The sequence below is a fragment of the Chelonia mydas genome, chromosome 10 (genome assembly GCF_015237465.2).
Source record: "Chelonia mydas isolate rCheMyd1 chromosome 10, rCheMyd1.pri.v2, whole genome shotgun sequence".
NCBI classification, from domain to species: Eukaryota; Metazoa; Chordata; order Testudines; family Cheloniidae; genus Chelonia; species Chelonia mydas.
This window is the reverse complement of record NC_051250.2, coordinates 57,498,010-57,525,492: the sequence shown is the minus strand read 5'-3', so window position 1 is coordinate 57,525,492 and position 27,483 is coordinate 57,498,010. Positions and strand designations below refer to the sequence as shown.

General features: G+C 41.0%; 1 protein-coding gene across 1 annotated transcript; it reads left to right on the top strand.

Moving 5' to 3' along the window:
• Positions 1 to 1,288: 1,288 nt before the first annotated feature.
• On the top strand, positions 1,289 to 16,443 carry LOC122462027 (tetratricopeptide repeat protein 24-like). The gene is made up of 2 exons (XM_043524088.1): positions 1,289 to 1,952; positions 16,415 to 16,443. Exons 1-2 carry the CDS (start codon positions 1,289 to 1,291, stop codon positions 16,441 to 16,443), a joined length of 693 nt encoding a protein of 230 aa, XP_043380023.1.
• The last annotated feature ends 11,040 nt before the right edge of the window (positions 16,444 to 27,483 follow it).

Here is a 27,483-nt window from a genome sequence, read left to right as displayed (position 1 = left end):
CACCTAACTGATTCAGGACCAGCTTGCAAGGGGCAGGGAGGTATGGGGGAGAAGGTAGCTAATCTGACATAGTGGCTGAGCTCAATAACCCTTAAGGGGCCAGCCATCCTGTGACAGGGCTTTGAAAACATTTATGCACATTAGACAGTTGTGGGTTGACCGGCCTTCACAATTCACTGATGCCCCTTGAATTTTTTTCTGTGGTATCACCATATATTACAGTAGAGTAACTCAAGGCCTGAGGCAAAGCCCACTGAAGTCAATATGAAGGCACCCATTGAGTTCAATGGGTTTGGGATTAGGCTCTTACTGAGCAGGCCAGACAAGCTCTCTAGATTACTCAACTACTACAAATGTGGCTATTTCCAGTGCTACCCAGACACTTAATTCATTTTCTATTATTCATCTCACAGTGAATTGCTTCTGATCTAATAAATAGTGAATATGAAGTATACTTATGTACTGTAGAAAACATTTGCCCACTTACAATGGTCAATTTGGCCTCTGGATTCTACAGCAGTCTATACATAGGTGGAGTTGCAAACCACAGAGTTCCATTACCAAAAAGTTTAAAATCACACTATGCCATTTTAAATATTTGACTTGAGTTAAACTAATTCATATGAAATACCTAAAATGACACATTAAGTGGCTGGTTCAATGTACATTTGTAAGAGCAATCTAAAGTGTTTCAGTTATTTCTTGAATTAGAATTACATTTGCTCCCTGTTTTGTAGGCAGGATGAGCCAGACAATATTGCAGGACTGTAGCCAATGCTAGATTCCATACTGTGAATAGCACATACAGCTTTGCCTGTTAGCAAATAGTATTCTGGTAGTAGTGTTTGAATTTGAATACTATTTTAAGGGCTTGGCTGCATTTCCATTACAATCCCCTATTTTCAGGTGTTTATAAATTCAGGGGGGAAAATTCTGTGCAGCTAAAAAACTTGGCATATAGCACTTATTTTGAGAGCGATTTATGTTTTCTTTACAAAAGGTTAACCCTCACAGAGCTGAAGATGGAATATATTTGTCCTCAGTGAATTATGCTGGAGAGAGTCCCAGTTCAGTTTCCCCTGCTGTAAACCCTGGCTGACCTCCCACAAAATCCCTTAGAAATACCCAGCATGCCAATATGGGAATCAGTTTTCTAAAGATCATAAAGAACATATTTTCAGTTCTTAATGAATGCAAAACAATCACACACATCAATTTCAATTCAGTTTTGAAATACAAGTAGTATAAATATTTACTTCCTTTCACAGTTTGTATTCAATACAAAGAAATGGCCAATACTCTGGTCTCCAGCTCCTCTGAAGTGCAGGCCATTAGCCACCATGCATCCATCCAGGATGAAATACAAAAGCTGTCTAAAGCTGGGACTACGTCTTTAAAAAACAATGAAGCAGCCCAGGCTCTGAGCATGTTCAAGAAAGCGTGCATTCTGGCTGATGGGCTTCCTGAGATGAAAAGTCAGACGAGATGTCTCTTCAATCTAGGGGCTGCCTATATTGCCAGGGGCAAACCAAAGAAAGGACTGAAGTGCCTGCTGAAGTGTAAATCAAAGGGATCTGTGGAGAAAGATGGTGATTTCTACTTTAACACTGCAGCTGCTTACAATGAAATGAAGGAGTACTCTAAAGCGGTGAAGTTTTATCAGAGAGCTATTAGTGAATACATACCTAGTGAAACACAAAGCATCTCAGATGCTCTGATCAAACTTGGCTATTGTTCAGTGAATGTAAGAGACCTACCCTCAGCTGCATGTTCCTTTAGGCTAGCCAGCCACTCCTATCAAAAGGCAAAGAAAACTGAAGATGCTGCCATGGCCATGAGGGAGGCAGCTAGCTACATGATACGGAGTCAAAAGTTCTCAAAGGCAGAAGTGCTTGAGACTTTAGCTGAATGTGCACAGCTGTGTTCTGGAATCACTAACCAGGATTTGTTAGGTAAGTCAGTAACTTTAGTTACCAATTTTGTTTCAATAAAGATAAAGAGAACTGTGTAAGTTGTTTTCTTACAGAATTTAAATAGACAAAAATGTGCATCCGGCCAAGTACAAGACTCAAGCTTGGCTTCAGCTTGGCTTGTTTAGCCGAACTAAAAGAAGGTTGAGGGGAAATATGATTGCTCTCTATAAATATATCAGAGGGATAAATACCAGAGAGGGAGAGGAATTATTTAAGCTCAGTACCAATGTGGACACAAGAACAAATGGATATAAACTGGTCATTGGGAAGTTTAGACTTGAAATTAGACGAAGGTTTCTAACCATCAGAGGAGTAAAGTTTTGGAATAGCCTTCCAGGGGAAGCAGTGGGGGCAAAAGACCTATCTGGCTTCAAGATTAAACTCGATAAGTTTATGGAGGAGATGGTATGATGGGATAACATGATTTTGGCAATTAACTGATCTTTAAATATTCATGGTAAATAGGCCCAATGGCCTGTGATGGGATGTTAGATGGGGTGGGATCTGAGTTACTACAGAAAATTCTGTCCTGGGTATCTGGCTGGTGAATCTTGCCCATATGCTCAGGGTTTAGCTGATCGCCATATTTGGGGTCGGGAAGGAATTTTCCTCCAGGGCAGATTGGAAGAGGCCCTGGAGGTTTTTCGCCTTCCTCTGTACCATGGGGCATGGGTCACTTGCTGGAGGATTCTCTGCTCCTTGAAGTCTTTAAACCACGATTTGAGGACTTCAATAGCTCAGACATAAGTAAGAGGTTTTTTGCAGGAGTGGGTGGGTGAGATTCTGTGGCCTGCATTGTGCAGGAGGTCAGACTAAATGATCATAATGGTCCCTTCTGACCTTAGTATCTATGAATCCATGTAAAGTACCAGAACCTTCAGAGGTGTCTAAACACCAGACAGAAATCTCTCTGCTTTCTTTTCTCAAGGGCGATTTCATGTAGTGAACGGTGTCACAAAGCCTTTGCCTGGCATGCAAGCAAGCTTTAGCCTGTTGCCGCTGCTTTTAATTCCTGATTCATGCAGCCAAACTGAGGACCAAATTTTAATAACTTTATTTACAGTCTTGTGCCTTAGCTAATAGATAGTAAGTATCATGATCCATAGAAAGTGAGAGAATTTCAGTTGTACGTCTATTTCAGAACCCAATCCCGCTCTCCAAGTGTGGTTCAGGTATTTCCATCAGTGAAAACCAGGACCAGCTCTAGGCACCAGCAAAGCAAGCACGTGCTTGGGGACGCACATTTCCAGAGGCGGCGTTTCTTTCCCCCAGCTCCGCTCAGTCAACCAATGAGCCCCTGAGTGGGGCAGGGCGGCGGGCTCAGCGCGGGGGTCCTGGCCCAGGGGCAGTCCCTGCCCTGGTGCGGCTCCTCCCCCCCTTCCCACCCCTGCCGCCATGTCACAATCGGCAGAGGAGCCGGAGCCGAGCCGGAGCCCGAGATCGGGGCAGGACCTGCAGCCAGTAAGGGACCTGCTGCCCCGGGCGGCTCAGTGCTGGGTGGGCGCCCCTGGTCCACCCCCCTCCCCATGACTGACCCGCCCCCAAGCCACTCTGTCAGATACTGTCCCCTGTGCGGGGGTGGGGCTAGGTCTGAGATCGGGCTGCGGGCCCACAGGCGGAATGTACACCTCACTCCAAACACTGCTATAGCATTACGCATTCTTTTAACAATTCCAGTATCAGTGGCTTCTGGTGAGCGCAGTTTCTCAAAACTGAAATTACTAAAAAATTATTTGAGGTCCACCATGTCTCAATATCATTTGTCAGGACTTGCATTAATTTCAATTGAAAGTACCATTGCAAAAAAATTTAGATTTCACTTAATTATTAAAAGACTATGCAAGTATAAAAACCAGACAAATTCAGTTCATATAAATTCTTTTAATTTATGAGACACCGGGCGCACCGGAAGACACTAACGTTTTTCATTACAGTGTATAGTTGAACCCAAATTGTTATTAATTGTGATATTGTTAAAATTAAATGAATACACTAGTAGGAAATGGTTGTATTTCACTAACTACAAATTCTCTGTTTTCATTTTTTTAAAATTTTTAACAGTCAAAAACAAACAAACAAACAAAAAACACATAGCAAAGTGCAAACGTGTAAAAGCCAAAAAAAGGGGCGCGGCGGGGGGCTGCCAAAATTTTTTTTGCTTGGGACAGCAAAACCTAGAGCCAGCCCTGATGAAAACTGACAACAGCAAAGTATCACTGTAATTCCTACAATTGTAATTGTAATTCCTATAATTTATTACTTACTTTTTTTACTTGCCACAATTATTTAAAAGGAGCCCCATGCACATAAGCATTGGCTTTGGGTCACAGTTGCAATAGTTTCACATTTGCACTTCTAGATGCAACAGGAAGGGTTCAGCCAATTGTACAACATATTACACATTATGTCGCACAGGCTCAGCCTGCTCATGGTGTCTTGTACTGTACATTGATCTGGAGTTCATTTACCTCAAATAGCCTTGTAAACATCACCATCTAAAAGCAGTTAATCATACATTCAGCCAATTAGAAACATTATGGATGGAAAAATATAGCCAAGTTATTAGTCCTAAATTGTACCAACCCCTCTCTCTTTGCCCAGCCCCAGCTATCTAATGTTAATATTGCTGTGCTACCTTTCAGGCAAACTTTACAACCACATTGGATTGCACCATGCTGAAATGATGTGCTTCCACCAAGCTGGGAAACACTTTATCAAAGCCATGCAAATCTGCAGTGGGGCAAACTTTTCTATATGGAAGAGATCTGTATTGCTACAAAACCTGGGAGCGATCTACAATGCTTTATGCCAGTATGAAAATTCATTGAGATATCACGGCGAGGCAGCACATCTGTACGGTGAGGTGTTGAACATGTGATTCATTCAGCAGGGTGGAGAGGTTCACCTCTCAGGCCGGCCTACAACATTTTGGCACTTGAGGCGGGGAGCTCAAATGATGCCCCCATGTCCTCTCGCTTGGACCAAAACTTTGAAAGGTCTCAATTCTGCCTTCTTCCTGTTATACTCCTCTCATGGTTCTGCTCTGCTACCTACTCCAATAAAAGAGAACTAACAACTTAAAATTTTTTGAACAAGGCGTTTTAAGTAACACTTAACTTTCAAACACCTGAACAGCAAATGTTACTTTTCTTGTCTGCATAGTAAACACTAGCATTTTTATCTGTTTGAAAAATCAAAGTGGTGCTTTCCATGCCTTCTTGGTTGCAAAGATTTGAACTGCTTCCTGCTGAAGGTCCACAGTCTGGACCAGCTTATGCTCTATTGAGATGGTTGCAAGGCCGACCAGCCTCTCCTGTGTCATTGTGGAGTGTAGATGTTGTTTTTATTAACTTCAGCTGGGAGAAGCTGCGTTCTCCACTGGCAACTGTTACAGGAAGTGTTAGAAGTATGCACAGAGCAACAAAAGCATTTGGAAAGAAGGTGGTCATCTTATTTGTGCACATATATTCCAGAACAGCCTTTGGAGTTGATCCTGCTGAAATGTATCTTGAAAATGCTTTCAGTTCATCACCTAAATCACTTGCATCAATGTCGTATATGTGTATGTCATCATGTGTCAACACTGTCTCTTGTGCCCTGCATTGCTGGTGTAGGTCTTCTTCAGGTATAGTGAGGAGTTTTGGAATATCATACAACATCCCAAATATACAACCGTTTTCCTTGAGCTGCATGAAACATTCTTCAACTGCCTGTATTGCACAATCTAGCACCTGGTTAAAGAATTCAACTTTGAATTGTTGTTTGGGGTCTCTCATGGGATTATCCCATGCTTTGTAATCAAAATCTCTTCTTTTTCGGTGACTCTTGTATTCTTGAATGAGTGGGAAAATAGCTTCAGTGTGAAGTTCCTCTGCCAACTTCTGTGCCCTCTTCAGAACGTTTTGAAATCCCTCATCTGACCGGTAAGACTGTAGGTATGACTTTGCTTTGTCCAGTTGTTCCATTGCTCCAGATATACCAAGGTCAACACCTTGGAGTCTCTTGCTTACAACATTTATTTCAAACAGAATGTCATGCCACGACACTAAGCCACACAGAAATTTGAAGTTATGTATGTTTCTGGTGATTCCATTTCCCTCTGCCACTGTTCTCCCATGAACAGTTCCTGTCATAGCATTATCCTCTATAATGGCAACTATGGCATCATCTATCTTCCCAATTTGGTGTTTGCTAGGCTTTATCACCTCCACTCGACTTTCCCATCGTGTGGCACTCAGTGCTTTCAGTGTCAGAGAGGATGTTCCCAGATGTTGCTTCAAAATTTGCCATCGATGAGTTGATGCAGAGAAAAATACATAGATGTTTTGAATTATATTAAAAAATTCAGCAGCCTCACTAGAAGCTGATGCTGCATCACTGACCACCAAGTTCAATGAATGAGAACTGCATGGGACAAAAAAGCTCGAAGGTTTAACTCTCGGATCTGTGTCTGCACTCCTCTGTTCTTTCCTCTCATGTTGGCACCATTATCGTAGACCTGACCTCTCATGTCAGCTATCTCAATTCCCATATCTGCCAGCTTTATAAGTAGCACATTTGTCATACCAGATGACTGTAGTATCATCACTGTCAATAAATTCTAGAAAATGCTCTCTGAGAGTCACCATTGCAGGGACATTTTCACTGGGTTTTGTTGTTATTACAAAACGCACCATTTGTTCCGTATGGCTGATGTCAGGTGTGCAGTCCAGAATAACAGAGGAATATCTTGCTGACTTCAGATCTGCCACAATCTTCTGTTTGACTTTTGTTGCCAGTAACTGTATGATCTCATTTTGAATTATTTTTCCAAGATAGTGGTGTGTGTACATTTCTTGGGTGGTGACTCTTCTTAGATGCTCCTGGAGTACAGCGTCAAACTCAGCCATCACCTCCACAATTGTAAGGAAGTTTCCATCGTTTGACACATACAGCTGATCTGAAGTGCCACGCAGTGCTAGGTTTTGGGTAGCAAGCATTCTCACAATGGCAATGAGCTTTTTCAGAACATTTTGCCAGTAAAGAGACTCTGGTGCAATCTTCTCTTGATGCTGATCATCTATGGTGGCCTTTAACCTTAGTCTCATCTCAAGCTCTTTCCACCTATGGAATGCTCTCTGGTGATTTGCTGCCTTCTCATGGCATGCCAGATTTCTAGCCACATTTTCCAGTTCTTTGGAAAATCTGCACCAGCAGCAGACAATTGTCTACACTCTGGGTCCTAGTGGTGCCCCCTCACCCATACAGTCTGGCACCTGAGGCAGCCGCCTCAGTTTGCCTCATGGTAAGGCCAGCCCTGATCAGACAGGAATCGCCAGCCCTGGGGCAGCTGCCCTTTTTTGCCCCCCGTCGGTGGCCCCTGCAGCACTGTGGCAGCACTTTAACACTGTTGCCCCTTCCTGCTGCCGGTACGGACCCTAACGTGGGCTGCGTATGGGCCGGTACCAGCTTCTTACCAGTACACCATACTGGCTCACTTTCACCACTGACTCTCCCCTCTAACTGAGTCTAGCAGTCTGCTTCAGTCTCTTGGCTGTGTTTGTGGAGGCAGCCTAGTACAGGAGTGTTGCCCCTTTCTGTTTCAGGCCTTTCTGCCTCTCCTTCCTTCTCTGTATTCTCTCTTTTATAGCAGGCCTTGTTGCCTCTATTGGCTGCAGCTGTGGGTGCCTGTCTCCATGACTGGCAGCTGTGACAGCTGCAAGGGGTGTGGTCAAACTGCTTGCTTGTAGACAAGAGTGGTTCTCCTCCCCCTTCTGTCTCTGAGCAGTATGGGGTTTGTAGACCCCATTGCAGGCCCCATTTCAGCAAACCATTCAAGCACATACTTAACTTTATGTCAATGGGACTTAAACACATGCTTAAGTATTTTGCTGAACAGGAATTGACTACAGAATTTGGGACAGATTCAGCAAAACTATTTTGTGCCATCTTCTAGCCTATGAAATGTTCTAAGGAAGAAAATTTGGTGAATGGGTGAATATGCTAATAAAGATTTATGGTTAAGCCTCACGCTTGAAATACTTGGACCCCATGCCTAGACCCACAGCTGCCAGGACTTTGAGCACAATCCCAGCAGAGTGAATATGGGCTTGTGTTTTTAATTAACTTGATTGAGAGGAAGTGAACGATGCACAAGCACTTACATAAATAACTAACAGTGAAAAATTACAGATCTTCCATAGTGTTTTCATTAAACATTGCACAGACTTTTTAAAAAAGGATTGAATTCAAGTGTGGTGCCTTAATGCAGCAAGCTTATGGCAAACAATGTCTAGAAGGAAAATGCCCCTGGGATTGGTGCAGAGGCTGTTAACCACTCAACATGACCAGTATTTCAGTTGTCCTAAATCAGATTAAGTCCTATAAAGTACTCATTAATTGTTAAGGAAATCTGGTTGTTAACTCTATTTTCCTTAGGTGAACCTAATAAAAGTTCGCAGATCCAAATCCTGCAGTCCTTGCTCAGGCAAAAGTCCTATCAAAGTGAATAGAAATGCTGCCTGACTACAAATTGAAGGCCCTATCCTTCCATTTAATCAGCATACCTATAGATGTTTATCTATAGACTTCAAAATACTCCACAATAGTGAGTAAGCATCTGTAGATGGGGGAAACTGAGGCACAGAGAAGTACAGTGAGTTGCTAAAGTTTGCATACTGAGCATCAAGAGCCAGAATAGAATCCAGGCATCTTGATACCTAGCCAGGTGCCCTATCCACTGGACTATACTATCACTATGAAGAAATATGTATATTTCAGTCAGTGAGCTTTGGATACTCAAAGATTGTAGGATTTTGTCATAGGTAAGGATAGTAAGGTTTGGACCAGACATTATCTTTTTTCCTTCTTTGCTGTCTTTTTGATATTTTTCTAGCATCCTTTTGAATGCTTGTATTTCTAGTCGGGCTAGCCATGCATTTTGCATGGGATATCAGCATGCTGTACATTCAAAAAGGTACAGCATGGTTATAATGGATTTAGGTTAGTCATAAAGCAACTGTAAAGAACCACTGATGCCTCATGAAAAATATCTCCATTGGAACAATTCTGCCTCCAAAGCATCTAATTTTATGCTTTTCCTTCCCCTGCTTTTCATTAGTTGGATATTTGTACGACAGCAGGCTTTTGTTCTTTAGAAGGTCATCTGAACCTGCTGGCTTTCCCTCACCTGAAATCACAAGCCTCTGACTATGACATCACAGTTCCCCCCTGTTTAACAAACAACATTTATTGTAAAACGAAGCAAAGAACAATGACCTTAGGTGAGGAAAACTCAGCAAGTTTCCAAAGGAACAAAGATCATGTGTTCTGCAAATAGCCCAGGATTAATTAAAAAAACCTTACAGGGTAAACAAATACATTACATAGTACTAGGCAAGACTTGTTTCGAGACACATTGTTTATTAAAGTATCAGTAACTAAGGTAACTGCAGCCTTACACCAGTGATTCTTAACACGAGAGATACTAACATTTAAAAATTAATAAAATCCTCTTCTTCTCCCCTGCACCAACACAACACAACACACTGGTCTTTTGTCACATTTTCTATGCATCCAGCTCACATATTTTGCCACAAAACACACAAGGCTGTATCTGTCCGACTGCATTACCTAACTCTTACAATGTGGGGGAGGTAATATCTTTTATTGGACCAACTTCTGTTGGCAAAAGAGACAAGCTCTCTTCTTTCAGAAGAGCTCCGTGTAGCTCAAAAGATTGTCTCTTTCGCCAAGAGAAGTTGGTCCAATAAAAGATGTTACCTCACCCACCTTTTGTCTCTAATACCCTGGGACCAACATTGCTACAGCTAACACTGCAAACAGATACTGAAGTTTTCAGAACCCACACACCAAGGTAAATGACATTTCTAGGCAGGGATGGAAATGAGCAAAACCTCTCTCACCAGTACCATCTGAAGAAGTGGGGGGGGAAGGAGGAGGTGTGGGTAGCACATATACTGTGCACCCAGTTCAAGCACATTTTTGGTACTGTTTGCTCTCATTGTACTTTTTTCCACTTTGATATTTTCTCTGCTCCTCTTTCAGGCTGTGGAGACATAAGCCACACACTACAATTATTTTCATTGTTCCAGTTTATACAGTAAAAATAATAATTGCTCAGAAATCCTTCTATGTGATCCTTACAATTTCTGTCCTGTTGCAGCAGTGTTGGTCAAGGATATGAGAAACACAAGGTAGGTGACGTAATATGCAAAGAGGAGGTCTGAAAGATTGTATCTTCCACACCAAACAGAAGCTGGTGCAATGAAAGATATTATCTCATCTACCTTGTCTCTCTCAACTTCTGTGCTTGACTTGTTCAGTTTTAAAGGTGGTTTGCACCAGGCTTTGGTAAGCTTTTCCCCACCATTGATGCACTGTTTCATTCCCTTGCTAATTAAAGATGTTTGGCTAATCAGTGTCTTCAAAGTCTTGTCCCTCTCAGCTAGCTGGCTGAAAGATATTGCTTATACCTAACCTGGTTTAAAGGGTCACATGTCAACATGTTTAGGCCTAGAATTCAAACTAACTACTTAGCCTATGTCTAGAGCCACCCCTGAACAAATCAGTATTAAAATATACACCAAGACAAGTTATAACAAAGGAATTTTCCCCAGATACCTGTACTGATTCTATAGTAACTGCAAACAAAGTATTTCTTTCAATCTCCACCATAATAATATAGGTTTATTGCTTTGCTTCAGGGTACATCATGTCTGTAAGTTAAAATGTAATACAAGTAAAATAGTGATACTTAAACAATTAATAGCATAGATAATTTTAAACAATACATTCATGGACCCAATTGTTCATGCAGAATATGGGAGAATGTATAAATCTGTTTATGTAACTATAACTCATGAACTACTTACATTAATCTTTGCTTTAGGTGCTCTGAGAGAGAGAAATGCCCAAGGACAAAGTCTCTGCAATTTAGCATATGCTTACAGCCAGCTGAAAAACTATGGCATGGCAGAGTATTACTATCAAGAAGCACTTAATGCATTTGTGGATGTAGGTAAGAGAGCTGCCTCCAGCCACTATAATTTCAGATTTGTAATAAACCCGCATTTTCTGCTCTTAATAAATCAGTAGTATTAGTCTGCAGCAGGCTGAATCCACTGATTTCACATCATGCTTGGAGAACCCATAATTAACTGGCTCCCACTACAGAGGAAGTGTCCCATACCTTTGTATTGATATTGTTTGGTGTCCAAAAAGTCTATACAACATCAAAGTGCCTGACACTTAAAAATGTCTAAACTATTGACATTGGACTTCATTGAAAAGAACCAATAATTGTTTCACTGGCATAAGATCAGGTCTGGAACAGAGTTTCTACAGTTACCAATATCAATGGAAGATTTTTCATGGAAGTGCCTCATGAGTTTCTTGCTCATCAAGATCAGCACAATTGTTTACAATGTCAATAGAAGATTTTTTTAAATTTGTTCTTTCCCCGCCCCCCCCAAGGGAGCCATTACAATGGGAAAAGAATGTTCTTCTCTTTGGTATTAAATGAGCACCAGAGAGAAATAATCTCTTCCAACATCAATACACTTGAATTAAAATAATTTGTGTTACATTACAATTAATATCTACATGAAGTCACTAAAAGCAAAATAATTTAACATTAAGTCTGTCATTCTGTCCCAATCACCGTGACATGTGCAGGTATTTAAACTAGCTGTGGGATAGTAAATAATATCTCTCACTGTACTGAGACCAATCTGAGACCCCTGCGTTACCCTGGCACCTAATTTAATGATGAGTAGATTTAATTTAATGATGAGTAGATAAAAGAAGGAAATTTCAGATACAGGTTTATCAGTTAACACAAACTTTGGGGGCAGTGTAATACTATCAGGTCTGCAGTGTTGACTTCCAACATGTGGCTTTCAGAATTTAAGTGGTCACCAGCGTCCTCCACTTAATTTAGCACCTGCTGCTGAGACCCTCCCCTCCTCAAGTCTTTCACATTTTGGTAAAATGAACACCCAAAGGAAATATGGTGTGACTAGTGGGTGTAATTCAATACAAACCACCAAACAGCCATACTGCATCATCAGAAATCAGAAGTCCTGAAAAGGGAAAAGCTAGTGCCCCTCTCCTCTGGAATAACCTGTTCTCTTAACATTCAGTGCTGTGTAGTCATTGTGGAGTTGTCTGGTCATTTGCACACCTACCTACTATACTAAATATCCAAATGGTGGAGTATAAACCTAATAGGGACTGATCTGAAGCTCATTGAAGCCAATGAGTCTTTCCTCTTGTCTTCATTGAAGACTGTTCTAGGCAAAATACTTAAGCATGAGTTTAAATATAATGTGCTTAAGTGCTTTGTTGAACAAGGATGGATTTAAGTATGTGTCTTCACTGTTTTGCCTACACGGAGCCACAATTTCTTGCTGAATTCATTGTTTAATAGTTATTTTGTAGCTGAGATCAACTAAGCATTTGAGTTCTGAATGTAAAAACAAAAAATATTTAAAATCAGCAAACTATATTTTAATGTGAACAAGCCTGCCATGTTTCAGCAAGGAATGTTTTCCCTCAAGTTAGAAACACAGAATGCAATTGTATATTGGAATTGCCATCTAAACTTTAATTTCTTCATTAAACTCATTATATCTGAATACACAGAATTTAACATGTGTGCGGTTATTCATTTAATGTCTGGCACCATCGTGTCTGGTAATGTACATTGGATTAGGCCCCAAATTAGCAGTAGTTTAGCTACTGCTAAAATTATTAGAGGGAGAAAAAATATTTTAGTTAACATAGGTGAGCCTGAAATCATTGCATTCCATCTTGCTTCAAATCGATAGCAATTGTTCCTGAAATGAAACATCTTATCTTTCCTGGAATAGAAGCTCCAGTGTCCTGTCAAAGCAAAATAAAGCAACCAAACAATAACCCTCCCCCACCTCCACACTATTTACTGGAATAGGCTCAAACCATCATCCATTTAAGCTAAGGAATACCCTGCATCCAACACATTTCAACCCTGTACGCACTGACTTGTCCATTCTGTGTTTTAAAGTTGAATTTATATAGACAGAATAACAAACTTTGAATAGCAATGATATGATCTCTTACAGGTGATTTGTACGGCCAGCAACAAGTCTGTGAAGGATTGGGTGCTGCTAGTTTCTGCCTAGGTGACTTAGATCAGGCCATCTCTTATTACAAACAAGCTCTGACTCTGTTTGGAAAGTCAAAGGCACTTTTTGTTTGCACTGTTTGCACACAATGTGTAATGCACACAGAAGATAAAGACTTTTTTTTGTCAGCATCAGGAAATAATGTAAGCTGTTTTCTCAGAGCCTGCACCTTATGAAGAGTTCCCATTCACTCCAGTGGGAGTTCCACACGCATAGCAGCTAGAGAATTGAGTCTTTAGCTGCACCTTCCTAAATGCAACCTTTCCTCCCACACGGTATCTGTCAGCTGAGTGGGTGATGAAAAGGAGCTTTACAGGAGTGGTGGGCTTAGAGGCATTATTTAAAAAAAAAAAAAGAGGCAGAAGGTTTCAATCAACTATTTAAAATTCTGCTCACTGAAGTGCATTCTGCTATGCCTAAAATGTAATATATTATGTAACAAATGCATTTCATAACAGCTAACTAGGGAATCTCACAGACTGTGAATTAATTAGCAAAGGTAGTTTCTGATGTAGAACATTGATCATCTCAACCAGCAGGTCGGCCTCTCTTTTTTTTTTTTTTTATTAAACTGGCAATGATTTTCTCAAATTCTGTAGGTCAGAGTAATAGCTGCAAAGATCACAGAGCCCCTCCTGAGAGAGGCACTGCTGTTGATTTGAGTGGCCAGTGCATGCCCTGTATTTCAGGGAAAGTGCGTAACTGTGCTTGCTGCAAAGATGAGATAAAGAGTTCAAAGAGCAGTTAAAGCAGGGGGGAGTAACTCATGGTGGGTGTGTTTTTGTTTGGAACATCCCATTCTACAGCAAAGGTCTGATCTGTGTTTTAGAGCGTAAAGGAACAGGCGAAAAAGGACCTTGGATGAAAGCATGTTTGCAAATATACATCAGAGCCACCACTGGCTATAGTGTCCTGCAACCTCAAGCAACCCAGCCTCATTTAAAAAAAAAAAAGGTTTTCAATATTAATATCTAGTTATTGCCACTATGGCATTTATCAAAGATTACGGTTCATGTTTGGATTTGTCTCACAGTTAAACTTAAATTGTTTAGATTTTTCTCTTTTCCCACTATATGATGGAACCCAGTATGAGAGCAAATTATTTTCAAGCTCTCTGCACAAACAAGAGGCATGTCACTGTTTAGCTGACATTCTGCCACTGGAGTGAAGCATTTGCAAGTTATTTTTAAGGGAAATATTAGCTCTGGTAAATTACACACAAAAAAACCCAACAATGAAAAATTGTTTTAGGTGAAAAATTTTTGTTGAAAAATTTAAAGAGACAAAAAAATGACAACTGACAGGAGAGAGAAGGGCTGAGTTATACACAAGTAGATATACTGCTTTAAATACCCCAGAGAAAATACATTGTAGTGATGTAGGAAACATTAAAATGAACAAAGAAAATATAGTGTAATGGCAAGGCAAAAGATAGTGTAAATATGGGGTATTTATCAAGGAAGATTACAGCTCATGTTTGGATTTTCCTCACAGTGAAATATCTAACTGTTTTGACTTTTCCCTTTCTTTATTTTCCTGAAACAGGAAACATCTGATCTCTTCAGAGAAAGGGTTTTAGGGAAACTGAGGGATGTTATTAAATATCAGACCAGTCACCAGTGTCCTGTTTCATGAAGAGATGGCTTTTCAAACACAACAGCAGCTGTAAGTTTAGGGCAGGGAGAATCATTACAAAACATGAAAACAAAAGCTAACTTTAAAAATCATTGCTCATTTGCTGGACTCCCTTTCTCCCTCCTGCTAGTTGCTAACAAGCGCACTGTGTGCTGTAACACTTGGCATTCACCTAGAAAGGGAAGGTGAGCAGCAGCTGTCCCATCTGTGTTCCGAGAGGAGGTAGCACTGGTGGATGACAGAATGAGCTCTCTGGAACACATGTAGTCTGCAGCATTGTCCAGAGCCTTGAGTCTGAGGGGAAAAGATCCCTGGGGACCTCCTAAACTTATCCCCTTCTGATCTCACATCCATGTGCCAGAGGATCCCCTCAACAGCTCTAGTCTAGTCAAAAGTTGGTCCAATCAGAGATATTATCTCACCTACCTTCTCCCTTGTTTAGTGATAACCAGAGCAATAGGAAATATTCAGGTGGGGACTGACTATCCAAAGACTAGACCTCACTGAATGCAAACACAAGGGCTGAGGATTAATTAGGTGGAACTGTGTGCACATCAGAAGCAGGCAGAAAGTAGGCAGAAGGGACCAGAAAAATGATAAGACAGCCAGTTAAGCTTTTGTATGATGGCCTTGAGAGGAAGCCAAGAAATTTTTTAGGCAAATTTCTGGCTGGAAAGTAAGGCTTGGAATCATGGGCGGTGGGTCTCAAAGGCAGGGGGGGTTGTGTCTCCCCAAACAGCCTTGCGTGGTCCCGCCCACGCTCTGTCCCCAGCCCCCTTCCTGCTTCCCGGGCTGTGCTGCAGGGGGCTCTTCCCCTCCCATAGCCGGGACCCCAGGCTGGCAATGAGGGGCTAACGGGGTCCGGCCTGCGCTTCAACGCTGGCCCGTCCAGTGCGCTGCCTAGGGTTGCCAGGTGTCCGGTTTTCAACAAGAACATGTGGTCGAAAAGGGACCCTCCCCAGCCCAGTGAAAATGAGTGAGTGAGTGAGGGTGGGGACAGCAAGCAACAGAGGGAGCGGAGATGGAGGGAGTGGGGCGGAGCCTCAGAGAAGGGGCGGGGCAAGGGTGTTCGGTTTTTTGCAATTAGAAAGTTGGCCGCAATCCTGCCCTTCCGGCACTCACCCGCTCCGCGTTCTGTGAAGTGTGGGCTTCCTGTTATTTTTCTAAGTTTCCTGACTCCCAGGGTTGTCTCTCTAAAACCCTATTGATTCACAGCTGCATAAGCCACTTCAGATTTAAACACAAACAACTTCATCTTCAGATTAAAGTTTGAATCTAACTATTCAATTCAGAACAGATTGATTTTTTTTTTTACGCATTCATGTATTCTGCATAATCAGAACTTCTTCATTCAGTTCCGAAATCCTCGTAATATGCTTTCACCTTTTAGGGTTGGAAACCGGCAGCTCTATTCCATTTCATTTCCACAACCTAATTCTATTTTATATAATTAGAATAAAAAACCTACTAATGAATCCAGGAGCTTGGGAGTGGATTCTCCCCTCACTTACAAATGGTGTAAATCTAGAGTCCCAATAGAGAAGCCAAACAAATTTAGAATCTGTTCTGTATCATGTCAGTTTTACTAGAAATACTGTGCTTATTAGAATAATAATAAAAAAATCCTTTGCTCTTTCATAGCAATCTTCTCCCAAAGTTGCCAGAGATGACCATGATTCTGTGGAATCTGAACAAGAAACATAGTAAGTTACAGCAGTGCTTTAGTTGGTCAGATTTCAGAGACCTAAAACACCAAACTTCTCTCTATAGTCCATGTTCTGTTTTAAACACACAAAACTCCAGTACACTTGGCAAATTTGGCTTTGTTAATATTAAGCAACTGTTATTTAAGAGACTCAAGGCAAATTGATATGCATGAGATGAAATAAAATACAGCAAAGAAGCTATAAACTCAGCATAAACATTACAAATATTGTTGAAACCTGGGCCATTCCCAGTACTTCTGAGCAACCAGACTCTGCCCTCACTTCTATCCCTGGCAGTCAATGTGGTTTAAGGGCTGCCCATGAGAGCAAAATTTGGCACAAGAGGAATAGGTCATTGACAACATCAGTGGCACATGTATTTAATGAAAGAATGCTAAGACTCAAGATGCATAAGGAAGAGAGATGTCTCTTTGGTTTGTTGTTTTAGACACAAGTATGAGGCAGTCACTCAGCTTTTAAGCAGTAAAATATGCATGTTAGTATTGTTATGTAAAAAGGACAATGGTGAGACTATTATGCTGCTCTCCAATTCCCTGTCAAATGCTCCACTTCTGAGAGAAAGATGACATTAAACTCTGCTTTTATCACACACACACACACACACACACCCTTTAAAAACAAAAACAAAATTATAGTTTCAGCAGCACACAAGTTTGTTTCTAAAAATTCAAGGAGTGGGTGGGTCATGCATCAGTCACTGAATGACCCTACTACTTTAGCCCTTCTCTAGCACCTTACATCCGAGAACGGCAAAGCATTTTGTAAACACTAATTAAATAAAACCTTGCCGCACTCCTGGAAAGTTATATTGAGAATTAAAAGTATTAGCATATTATTCCTATTTTACAGATGGAGAAACAGAGGTTAGTTGATTTATATAAAACCACAGAGTTAGTCAGTGTCAAAGCTGGAATTAAAATCTAGCGGTGAAATCCTGATTCAGTTGACTTTGACGGGGCTAGGATTTCACCCCAGATCTGGACTCCCAGTCCTGAGTTCTAACCTCAAGGATACGCTGCTTCCCATGACATAGGCTCAGAATCACCAGGTAACAGGTGGTGGTGAAAAAGTTCGAGATTTTTTTTTCCTTTAAAAAAAAGGGGGGGGGGGTGATTTCATTGCTGCACCTGTACTGACCCAAACTAAGAACTTTGACATCAAACTCTGCAATAGGCAGCCAGAGTCCTTTCTACAAAACATTAGTATATTTTAGTACCAGCAATTAGGAGTCAAAGTATCTGATCATTCCACTGTGTCCAAACCTGAATCAGATTTTTAAAAATGTATGTAGTAAGTTTTATTGCCAGAAGCTTGTTTCCAGTAATTGCATGCACAACTACTAGACACTTAAAAGTTACAAATGGCTACCTGCATGCTCAAATACCAAACCTGGGGGAGCAGCTGTTGATATCATAGTTTATGTAACTTTTGAAAATCAAATGGAAACAACTGAAGACGCAGTAGTTTTGTTGCAGCAATGATTCCAGGCTGTTAGATATTTTAGAGGAGAGTTCGTTGTGGAAGATTTATCCAGTCATGTATTGAAAACCTGAGTCAGAAACAGTCAGACTGTGAGGAAGAGCAATTCCCTTGTTATGTCCTGTCATGGTTATTCCTCTGAATGTCTAGGTTCACATCACAAACTGCACACACATCAGTTGTATGGATTCTCCTCTTCCCAGACAACTTCATCTTCTACTTTCAGTAAGTCTCTGCATGGCCACTAGATGTCACTTTATTAAGATTATTTTAGTAATCCTGTGCTGTTTTATTGGCATTAGCCCTTCAGAGGTAGTGCGCAGTTTCATTTTGATTTTAAAACATGAACATTTTAAGACCAGCTAGGAGTTGATGAATCACTTGTCTAATTTGAAAACCACAGAATTTCCCATATTTCAAAGACTGAAATCTCAGAACATACAGACAATGGAATTACAAAACAGGGGTGAATTTGGCCCTGGGTGTGCATTAGAAACGTGCATTATGTATGTGATCACGATGAAAGGATAAAAAGACAACTCAAGCACCAATTTCTATTCAATTTTTTTCAGTCTGTATGAGGAGCCACAGAACGAGTATTTGGGTAATAAAAAGAAACGGAGAGATGGATATACTGAAGGTGAAAGGAGTGTCACTTCCAGAGCAAATTCAATGTCATCTCACCTTATTCCACTGTAACAAAAGTGCTAACAGGTACTGTAGATATGGTTTAAAGATGTTCCATTTATTTTATATTTAGGGTACAAACCCTCTGCTTTCTGATGCCTCAAGTCTCAGTCTCTGACAGGTCAGTTTTACTAAGTAGGACACGGTTTGGAATATCCAGACCTTGCATTCATGCAATTCTCCTTTATAGAAAAAGCTGACCCTGGAGAAGAGAGGGAAACAGAACAAGAGGATGACTGCATTTCTGGGCACATGAATGTAGAATCACAGATGTGGGCCAGATTCTTCATTTCCTTACGTGTATGTGCATCAGGAGGACCACCACTGAAGTCAGTGGAGATACATGTCCTGCTCTCACAATGGTGTAAGAGCAGACTATGGCAACACGGAGGCAGCACAGGCCATTACACATACACAGACTTTTGTTTAAATCCCGTGGTAGAACAAAGGTTGTAACAACCAAGAATTGTGAATCTAAGTCAACACTGAACATTAGATTAACATATAGGTAGGATCCAATGTTTATCTTTAGGAACATGATATTAGATTGGTTTAATATCAAAGACATTTACCCTGAACTCACTGAGGACAATAGGGTTTTGCCATTGACTTCAATGGCAGCCCAATCAGGCCCAAGCAAAGTGCATTTAAAAAGAAGGGAAGAATAATAATTTGTACAACAAAATAGAACTTTAAAAAGTCTTATTTGAAATAATAGCAACAATGATGGCATCATTTAACATTTTTATACCTTCTTCCATCCCAAAGGATCCCAAAGCACTTTACAAAACTACTGGATAAAACTGTACGTAGAGTTTGAACTACTGAGAATGCAGCCATCTCTGGGAAGGAGATTGGCAGATAACTGCTCTGCACTGGGGTTAGAGGATATTTTAGCCAAGAACACAGGCTAACCTCTGCTGTCATGGAAGGTGTGTCAGAATATTTGATAGTCACACAAAACAGCCAGGTCTTCTTTGACTTTTTAAGGTCTCTTCCAAAACATTGAGGTATACACTGTAATAACTATGCTAACTTTCTCAGTATGTTCGTTCCACCCCAGGAGCTGTAAATGCAAGCAAGACAATTAACTCTTTGGAAATGCCTCAGTTCAGCTGATTATTCTAGTTTCTAGTAATTAAGATTGCATTCCATGATCCTCAGCCTTATTAAATTAGTGTTTACAGTTCTGTATGCTACAAAAATAAAACATGGTTATTTTAATTAAATTATTCATAAATGGCATTCGTTCCACCTCAGATGTATGTATAATGAGAACAGGGCCAAGTAGACTCATCATTCATTTTCATGTATTTTTGTCTGCTAATTGGAGATACACGTAACTGTTCAAATTAAATGCAAATCTTTCCAATTTCTCTATCCTCCTCCTTTCTTAATCTATTTCCTTCTACAGGACCGTGCTCAGAAGTCTTATTTGCCTTCCCTCCTTCCCAGGTCGTGGACCCTTATTTCTGGGGATATTCTTCCAGTCCTGACATGGTTTTCAGAAGCTCACTGATTTTCCAAATTGCCTGCTGTGTCGCAAAACACACAGAGAATATTAAAGAGCAATGATGACTGTCTCCACTATTTTATATAGCAACACATATGCTGTCAGTAATTCAGTACAAGAGGAGATCAAGTCTAGTTTTAAAAGGATGAAATACTAACAGTAGTCATAGCAGCTCCCAACATATTTGAATTGTAGATGTTTCATATTGCTGTTTGCAGCCAAAGAGACTATTTTAGTATTGCAGTTCTAGGAGCAATGGGCCCAATTCTTCTGTCATCCTGATCAGAATTCTGATTAATCCCATTGAATCCAATGGGGTTACTCCAATTTACTCTGAAACTGAGTTACTCCAGATCTACACCAGTGTAACAAGGCAGAATTTGGCCCCATGTTTCATGGTGTAAGACAATTTTGCAACAGATTTTCTGTCCTGTGAACAGCTTCATCCTCCTGGTCAGCAGATTATTGCCTACAAGTGAGCTGCACTGTTCTGGAATAACAGTTTTTTATTTATTGGTCAACTTAGCCCTGCAGGGCTTCCTTTGTCTGCCAGAGAACAGTCTTCTTTGCCTGGCATAAAGTAGGTATTCTTTTACCATCTCTCCCCAAATCTCTATTAATTCTTAGTCTTCTTCTAGTGTCCTCTGTATGGGCTTGAGAACAGCTGGGGTCTGGTATCTCACAACCACTCTATAGCAATCTGAATATAAGGAGCAGACAATAAGGGATTTGAGAGAGCACTTTCTACGGTGAAAAGAAAAAAGAAAAGGAGTACTTGTGGCACCTTAGAGACTAACCAGTTTATTTGAGCATGAGCTTTCGTGAGCTACAGCTCACTTCATCGGATGCATAGCATATCGTGGAAACCACGATATGCTATGCATCCGATGAAGTGAGCTGTAGCTCACGAAAGCTCATGCTCAAATAAACTGGTTAGTCTCTAAGGTGCCACAAGTACTCCTTTTCTTTTTTCTTTTTACGAATACAGACTAACACGGCTGTTACTCTGAAACCTGTTTCTACGGTGAGTAAGAACTGGAGCTTTCATATTAGAGAGCACTGCTTTGAATAGCAGAAGAGCTAGAAAATCTCTGGATTTACATCCTCACATTGCCAGGATGCAGTCATTTCTGATGGACTTGGAAAGCATAACTCTGTGCTATTTGCAAATCCCAGTGTTCTTTCCGGGTTGGAATTCTTCCTCAGTAGAGCTGCTGAAATTCAACATTTCTTCCACAAACCATTCCTTATCACAGTTTCTTCAATGATTAATTAGACTCAGTGCTGGTAGCCTTGGTAGGCTGGGATGTGTTTTATTCCATGCCAGTAATAGGAATGCATGCACAGTGAGAAATCATGACTCACAGCTTAAAGGAATTAATTCTTTTTCACATTTGGTTAGTCATTTCTGATGATATATATTGCTTTGAAATATTTCTACCAACACCTTTCAGTCTTTTTTAAAATATATAGTCAGGAACTAATATCTGTGGTGTGTGTAGCCACAAAATCATAATGCCTCGGTTTCCTATGTAAAGTTGTAAGAACAACTTTTAAAAAAAAAAGTTAACACAGAGCCAGTAGCCATTTTGATCTTAGAGTTGCTACAGATGACACACATACACACTGCTCTTCCATGGAGATGTTACATTTGCTCTTTCAGGTTTCTTTATTGTTTTCCTTTATCTAAAATAAAAGTCTTCAGACTAAAAGTATATGGTTACTCTTTGTGTTTGGGAAAAAAAACATAGCATCTCAACACTGGAATGGGGCATACACCCAGGGCCGTCCCTACCCATACGAAAAGTACAGAGCTGAGGTAGGGCACCAGGAAATTTGGGGCACCAGATTTCCTGATCACAATCAGTGGCCATTTATTTTCCTTTACAAAAATGCAAGAGCAACAATGCATAAGTTTCCTTCTCCTGTGCTCTCTGGCTTTTTGCTATTGCACTGACTGTATGGAGACAAACAGCCTTGGGGAACTGCTTATCCAGTAAGGATTCTGATGCCATGAAATGGGGATGTTATCTGATAATGCTGTATTTTAATCATCAGTTTAAAGGGCAATTAGAATATAGCACTGCGCATTAAGACCGACAATGCAGAACTCCTTACTAAGAGACAGGGCCAAATTCAGAGTGGTGTAAGCAGAGGAAATATTATTGGCTTCAGTAGGGCTGCTTACACCACAGCTGACTTTAGCCCATGATTCTGGGCAAGTACTATCACTTCAAGACCTGGTGGAACTCAGTAAAAAGCCTGAGGGAACAGGAAGGGGTGATTCAGATATTCTTATCTTTTTCAAGGAAAGAAAACAGTCTATCTCCACCACACACAGCTCCAGCCAGCCACAATTAGCTCTGATCAGATCTTGTTCAGCGGTGTTGCCAGGGAAAGACAACCCACTCCGCGGTGAGTGGCAAGAAATGCTAACATAAATGGTTGGCCCTTGAATGCAGCCAGACTAACTATTCCTTGAGTGTTTCAGCTCCTTTCACAGCCTTACATTCACTTGAAGCACAGAGGCTGAAGTTCCTCTGTGTACCAAAACAACAGGTACAGCACTGGCAGTGGCCGTTGGGTTTCTAACTTGACCTTTGTGCCTCAGACAAAGGTCTGGGGGAGAGAAGTGCACAGTGTTCATGCCCACAGAGGCTTTTAGCTCTCTACACTGCACTAAAAAGTGTGATCTTGTTAATTAATGCCAGTTGCACTGTGATGGGGTTTCTGGTGCTGTGAACACCTGCCCACTATAAACTGGACTGGAACCACCAACTCATTTCACACAAACCATCCTACAATCATTAGATGTCAACAACTTTTGGTCACCATCACCTACAGAAAACCAAGGAGATGGTGTTTGGATCTCATTTAGGAGAACATTTGGGGCTCAAGGCCAAGCCAAGGGTAAAGGTTGTCATTAGTTAGTAGCACATTCTGGTGACAGTTCAGCACAAAATAATAGTTGCAGTGCAAAAATCTCATGAAATCATTAGTTTGTGAGACTGCCACCATCTTGGGCCAAACATAAGATTTTAGCCTCATCCAAAATCCAAACCTGAACATAGGTTCTTCTACTGTTCTAGTTATCACCTGGAACCAGAACTGCAGGGTGGGGGTGAGAGAGATCCAGCAACATGAATTCAAATGTGAACTTAATCCCCGTACACCTCATGAAATCTGATGTTTTGTTCTTGATCTATCTCCTACCATTAACTTGGGCTGCATTCATCCATTGACCTAAAGGTGAAAGAGCTGGGAAAAATGAGAGCCTCTCTTTTCCTCTGTGTTGTCTCTGTTCTCACTCCTCCTTTTTATTTCCTTCTACTCTGCTCTCTCTCTCTCTCTCTCTGCTGTACCCTGCATATGTGAACAACAGCAGAATGAAAATGACTAAAATCCTGATCTCTGAAGCGCTTCCAGCAATGCTCCCTGACTGGGGAGGGAAATGATACAGGAACTGGAGACGCCAGCGGCTGGGCCTGCGGTGTGGTTGAATGCAATCTTCGTGGCTGGACTTGTGTTTCAGCTGCTGTGTATCCTAGAACCGAGATTTGAATCTTGTTGCCAAAAGGCCACAGCTCCCTCAAATAAAGCAAGAGAAAACCCCCACTGCACAAGTGAGAGTAGTGATAAGCTTGCCTCAGCTAGACAAACATGCTGCACTGGCTTTGGTGAAATTATTTGTGTTATGGGCACACCTAAATCCCTCAGTCAGAACGGGGGCTCCTTTACCCTGAAAACTACCTAAGAACATGTGCCCGGGCCCTGAAGAACTTACAATCTAAGATGACATTTGACATACAAAAGGAGAGGGAAAGGAATATGTAAAATTTGTCTATTTGACTGTATGGTCATTATTTTTCTCATAATTATAAACAGTAAGTCCAGCTATCCTTATCTTACCCTCAATCAACTCATTTCATATATACACCAAGCCAGCAGTGGATCTTGAGGAGATATTTGGAGGAGGTAGCAAAGATCTTACAATCCATTTGCTCATTTTTACTGGAGTCATACCCTGAGCTGATAAGTACAAGGATTTCACACACTGACTCCTAAATCCCAGGGCTGCTTGGTATGCTAGATCACTGTTCCATTTCATATGTATATTCCACAGTATTAATTTAAGTTTGTCTGCATTCACTTTATTTTCAGTCTACCTACACTATCACCTTAAAGATAAATCTCCCTGAATATGCTTCAATTTATTTATCTTCAATTTCAGTATCCTCAGCAAATAGTTATCTTACAATTGATATTGCTATCCATCATAATTAGATACAGCAATCAACAAAAAGATGTCTCATAACTGACCCCAAAGGAAATGCACCATTTTCTAATAGTCACTCAGTTACTTGTTTCTGAGATTGATCTCTATCCATTAAGCTATTTTTCCCTCTCACACAGAGAGAGTCTTCACTATAACATCACCATGGGACCTTAAATTTTTTTTTAATGTAAATTTATTCTGCATTATATCGCCTGTATTAGCTGTGCCAATCATGGCAGTGATACTGTATCCTTGAAGAAATGCAAGAAGATAATGAACCAAGACCTTCCTCTCCTAAATCCAGCTTGATTGGCTCTTATAAAATTAAGTTTTTCACAGTGTTCCTTCACAAAATTCTGCAAAACAGACTGCTAATACTCTCAGTCACAACTGTTGTTGAGGTAACTAGGCTACTCTAACTGCTTGCCAATCTTTCCTAACCTTTATCTTGAATTATGTTTACCCCAGAATCTGCTCTTTTAAACAACACATTGGGATTTAATTTCTACTCCCATTTCTCTTAAAATTCATGGTTATGTATTATTTGGACCTGCGTTCACTCGAAGAGATTCCAGTGTTTAAACAACTGTTTCCATTCTTATCTACACACTAGCTAACACTTCCTGTGTCCTAACAGGAAATCTGATCTCTGCCATACACAGTTCTTTATCCTTTCATTCCATTTTAAAGCCAGCTGGAAACTAATTGTTCTTTAAGGGCAATGAAGTAAGTGACAGGACATCCATTAGCTTCAGTAAGAGCAGAATTTGGCCTTAAGTCTTCTATGTCCTTACAGGATTTCCCTAGACTCCCCCTGAATTTCCCCAACACCCCTCCCAGTTACATGCAGTGGTGCCAATTTAGTCGTTGGTTGGAAATTTGAATTGAAATTGAAACATTAATACACACTTTAAAAGCATATACAGTATATGAGAAAATACTTGTACCTGAGAAAGCATAATGGGTTTGAAAAGTATGAACAAAGACTGGCTTCCTCACACAGCTGTTATTTATGACAATGTCGGCACATTTGTTTTGGCTATATTGGCCTACCTAATAATTTCAAATTATTATTTATAAGCAAGGTCTGAATGAGCTCTCCCCTCACAGCTAGTGATGAGCCAGGGGTGGATGTAAAGGCTTCAGGACCAGACTGTATTTACATGAACACACCTACTCTGCCTAGGTATCCAGCGGACAGCTGTGCTGCCCAAGTGATCAGTTTTGGCTGGCGTTGGGTTACAAATCACTTAAGTATTAAATGTGGGGATTATGAAATGTTGTTATCCTTATTGTAGGAGTAAAGGGCAGCAGAACTGTGCTTAGTCTGACTGAATGAGGGGGTCTCCCTCAGGGCTTAATTTGCACTAGGGCTTGCCAGGGCTGAGCCCAGGCACCTCTAGGCTCGGCAGTTCATAGCCCTGGGACCTCTGGGCTTCTCACATCAGTTCTGAAAGTAACAAACTAGCTTGAGGTCCAGCACCTCTTTCATTACAAATTAAGCACCGGTCACCCTCAACTGAACTGCACTCCCTAAGCAGGAGGTTTGGATGCCAGATCCTAGTGAAGAGAGAGAGAGAGGGTGGGGTAGAGGTGTTTTGCTTGATTAACTGTGTGGGCTCTGCCTATTTGACCTGTCCCCTCTCCTGTTTAGAGAGAGAGATGATTAGGCTTCATAAGTGACCACTAGAGCTGAAATCACTAATAATCAGGTTTAAGAGCTTAGACCTGCTGTGGGACAGTGTTTCTGTGGAAGAGACAAACCAGCCGGCACTAGCAGCGAGGTTCGCCCACTGAGAGCTGGGTGGAACCACGAGAGACCAACTCGCAGAGGTCACAGTGGCAGGTGGCAGCAGAAGGTGACAGTACAGGGCCATTGGGGATGGAGCGGTAGAGTGAACGGTGGCACGACAAACAGAAGCAGCCAGAGCACTGGACTATGTTTTAGTGACTTCACTACAGAATGTTAGATTTGTGACTGGGAAACTTATATAAATACATTTCCTAGTAGGCCAAGATTTTTAAAATGCATTATTTGCCAAGGTCATTATCTCACATCATCGCTATCTCAAGAGGTCATTATCTTGGGGAGTTTCTGTACTAAACTTTATTATAATTATTTTTATGTAATTGGTCCAATGGTCCATCCATCCCAGTATCCTGTCTCCCAACAGTGACTATTCCAGGTGCTTCAGAGGGAATGAACAGAACAGGGAACCATTGAATGATCCATCCCCTGTCGTCCACTCCCAGCTTCTGGTGACCAGAGGCTAGGCACACTCAGAGCATGGCGTTGCATCCCTCCCCATCCTGGCTAATAGCCATTAATAGATCTAACCTCCATGAACTTATCTAGTTCTTTTTTGAACCCTGTTATCATTTTGGCCTTCACAACATCCCTGGCGAAAAGTTCCATGGGTGACTGTGCGTTGTGTGAAGAAATACTTTCTTTTGTTTGTTTTAAACTTACTGCCTATTAATTTCTTTGGGTGACACCTGGTTCTTGTGTTAAGTGAAGACGTAAATAACACTTCCTTATTCATTTTCTCCACATCAGTCAAGATTTTATAAGCCTCTATCATATCCCCTCTTAGTCATCTCTTTTCCAAGCTGAAAAGTCCCAGTCTTTTTAATCTCTCCTCATATGGAATCGGTTACATACCCCTAATCATTCTCTGCCCTTCTCTGAACCTTTTCCAATTCCAGTATATCTTTTTTGAGATGGGGTGACCAGAACTGCATGCAGTATTCAAGATGTGGACATATCATGGATTTATCTAGTAAAAGTGGAGGAGCTTGGTTTGGCCGACTAATCAGTTAAGCCAATACTGAAAACCTATATGAAAAGCCTGCAAAACACCATGCCTCTGGCATGCATCAACATGCAGAAGAAAGCCTTATAAGCCAGTCACTGTCAAAGCCAGTTTTAGAAGAACTTAATGAGGCTGTTAAGAATGTTTGTGAACCAACATGGCTGTTGCATCATACTTTTTATTTAAGCAAGAGATACCACACACAACAAACTGGA

Bases quoted from the DNA above. Each gene is read 5' to 3' on its own strand.
- LOC122462027 (XM_043524088.1), top strand. From the start codon at position 1,289: ATGGCCAATACTCTGGTCTCCAGCTCCTCTGAAGTGCAGGCCATTAGC. The intron at 1,953-16,414 runs GTAAGTCAGTAA...GCTCTTTCATAG, and splicing joins CACTAACCAGGATTTGTTAG to CAATCTTCTCCCAAAGTTGC.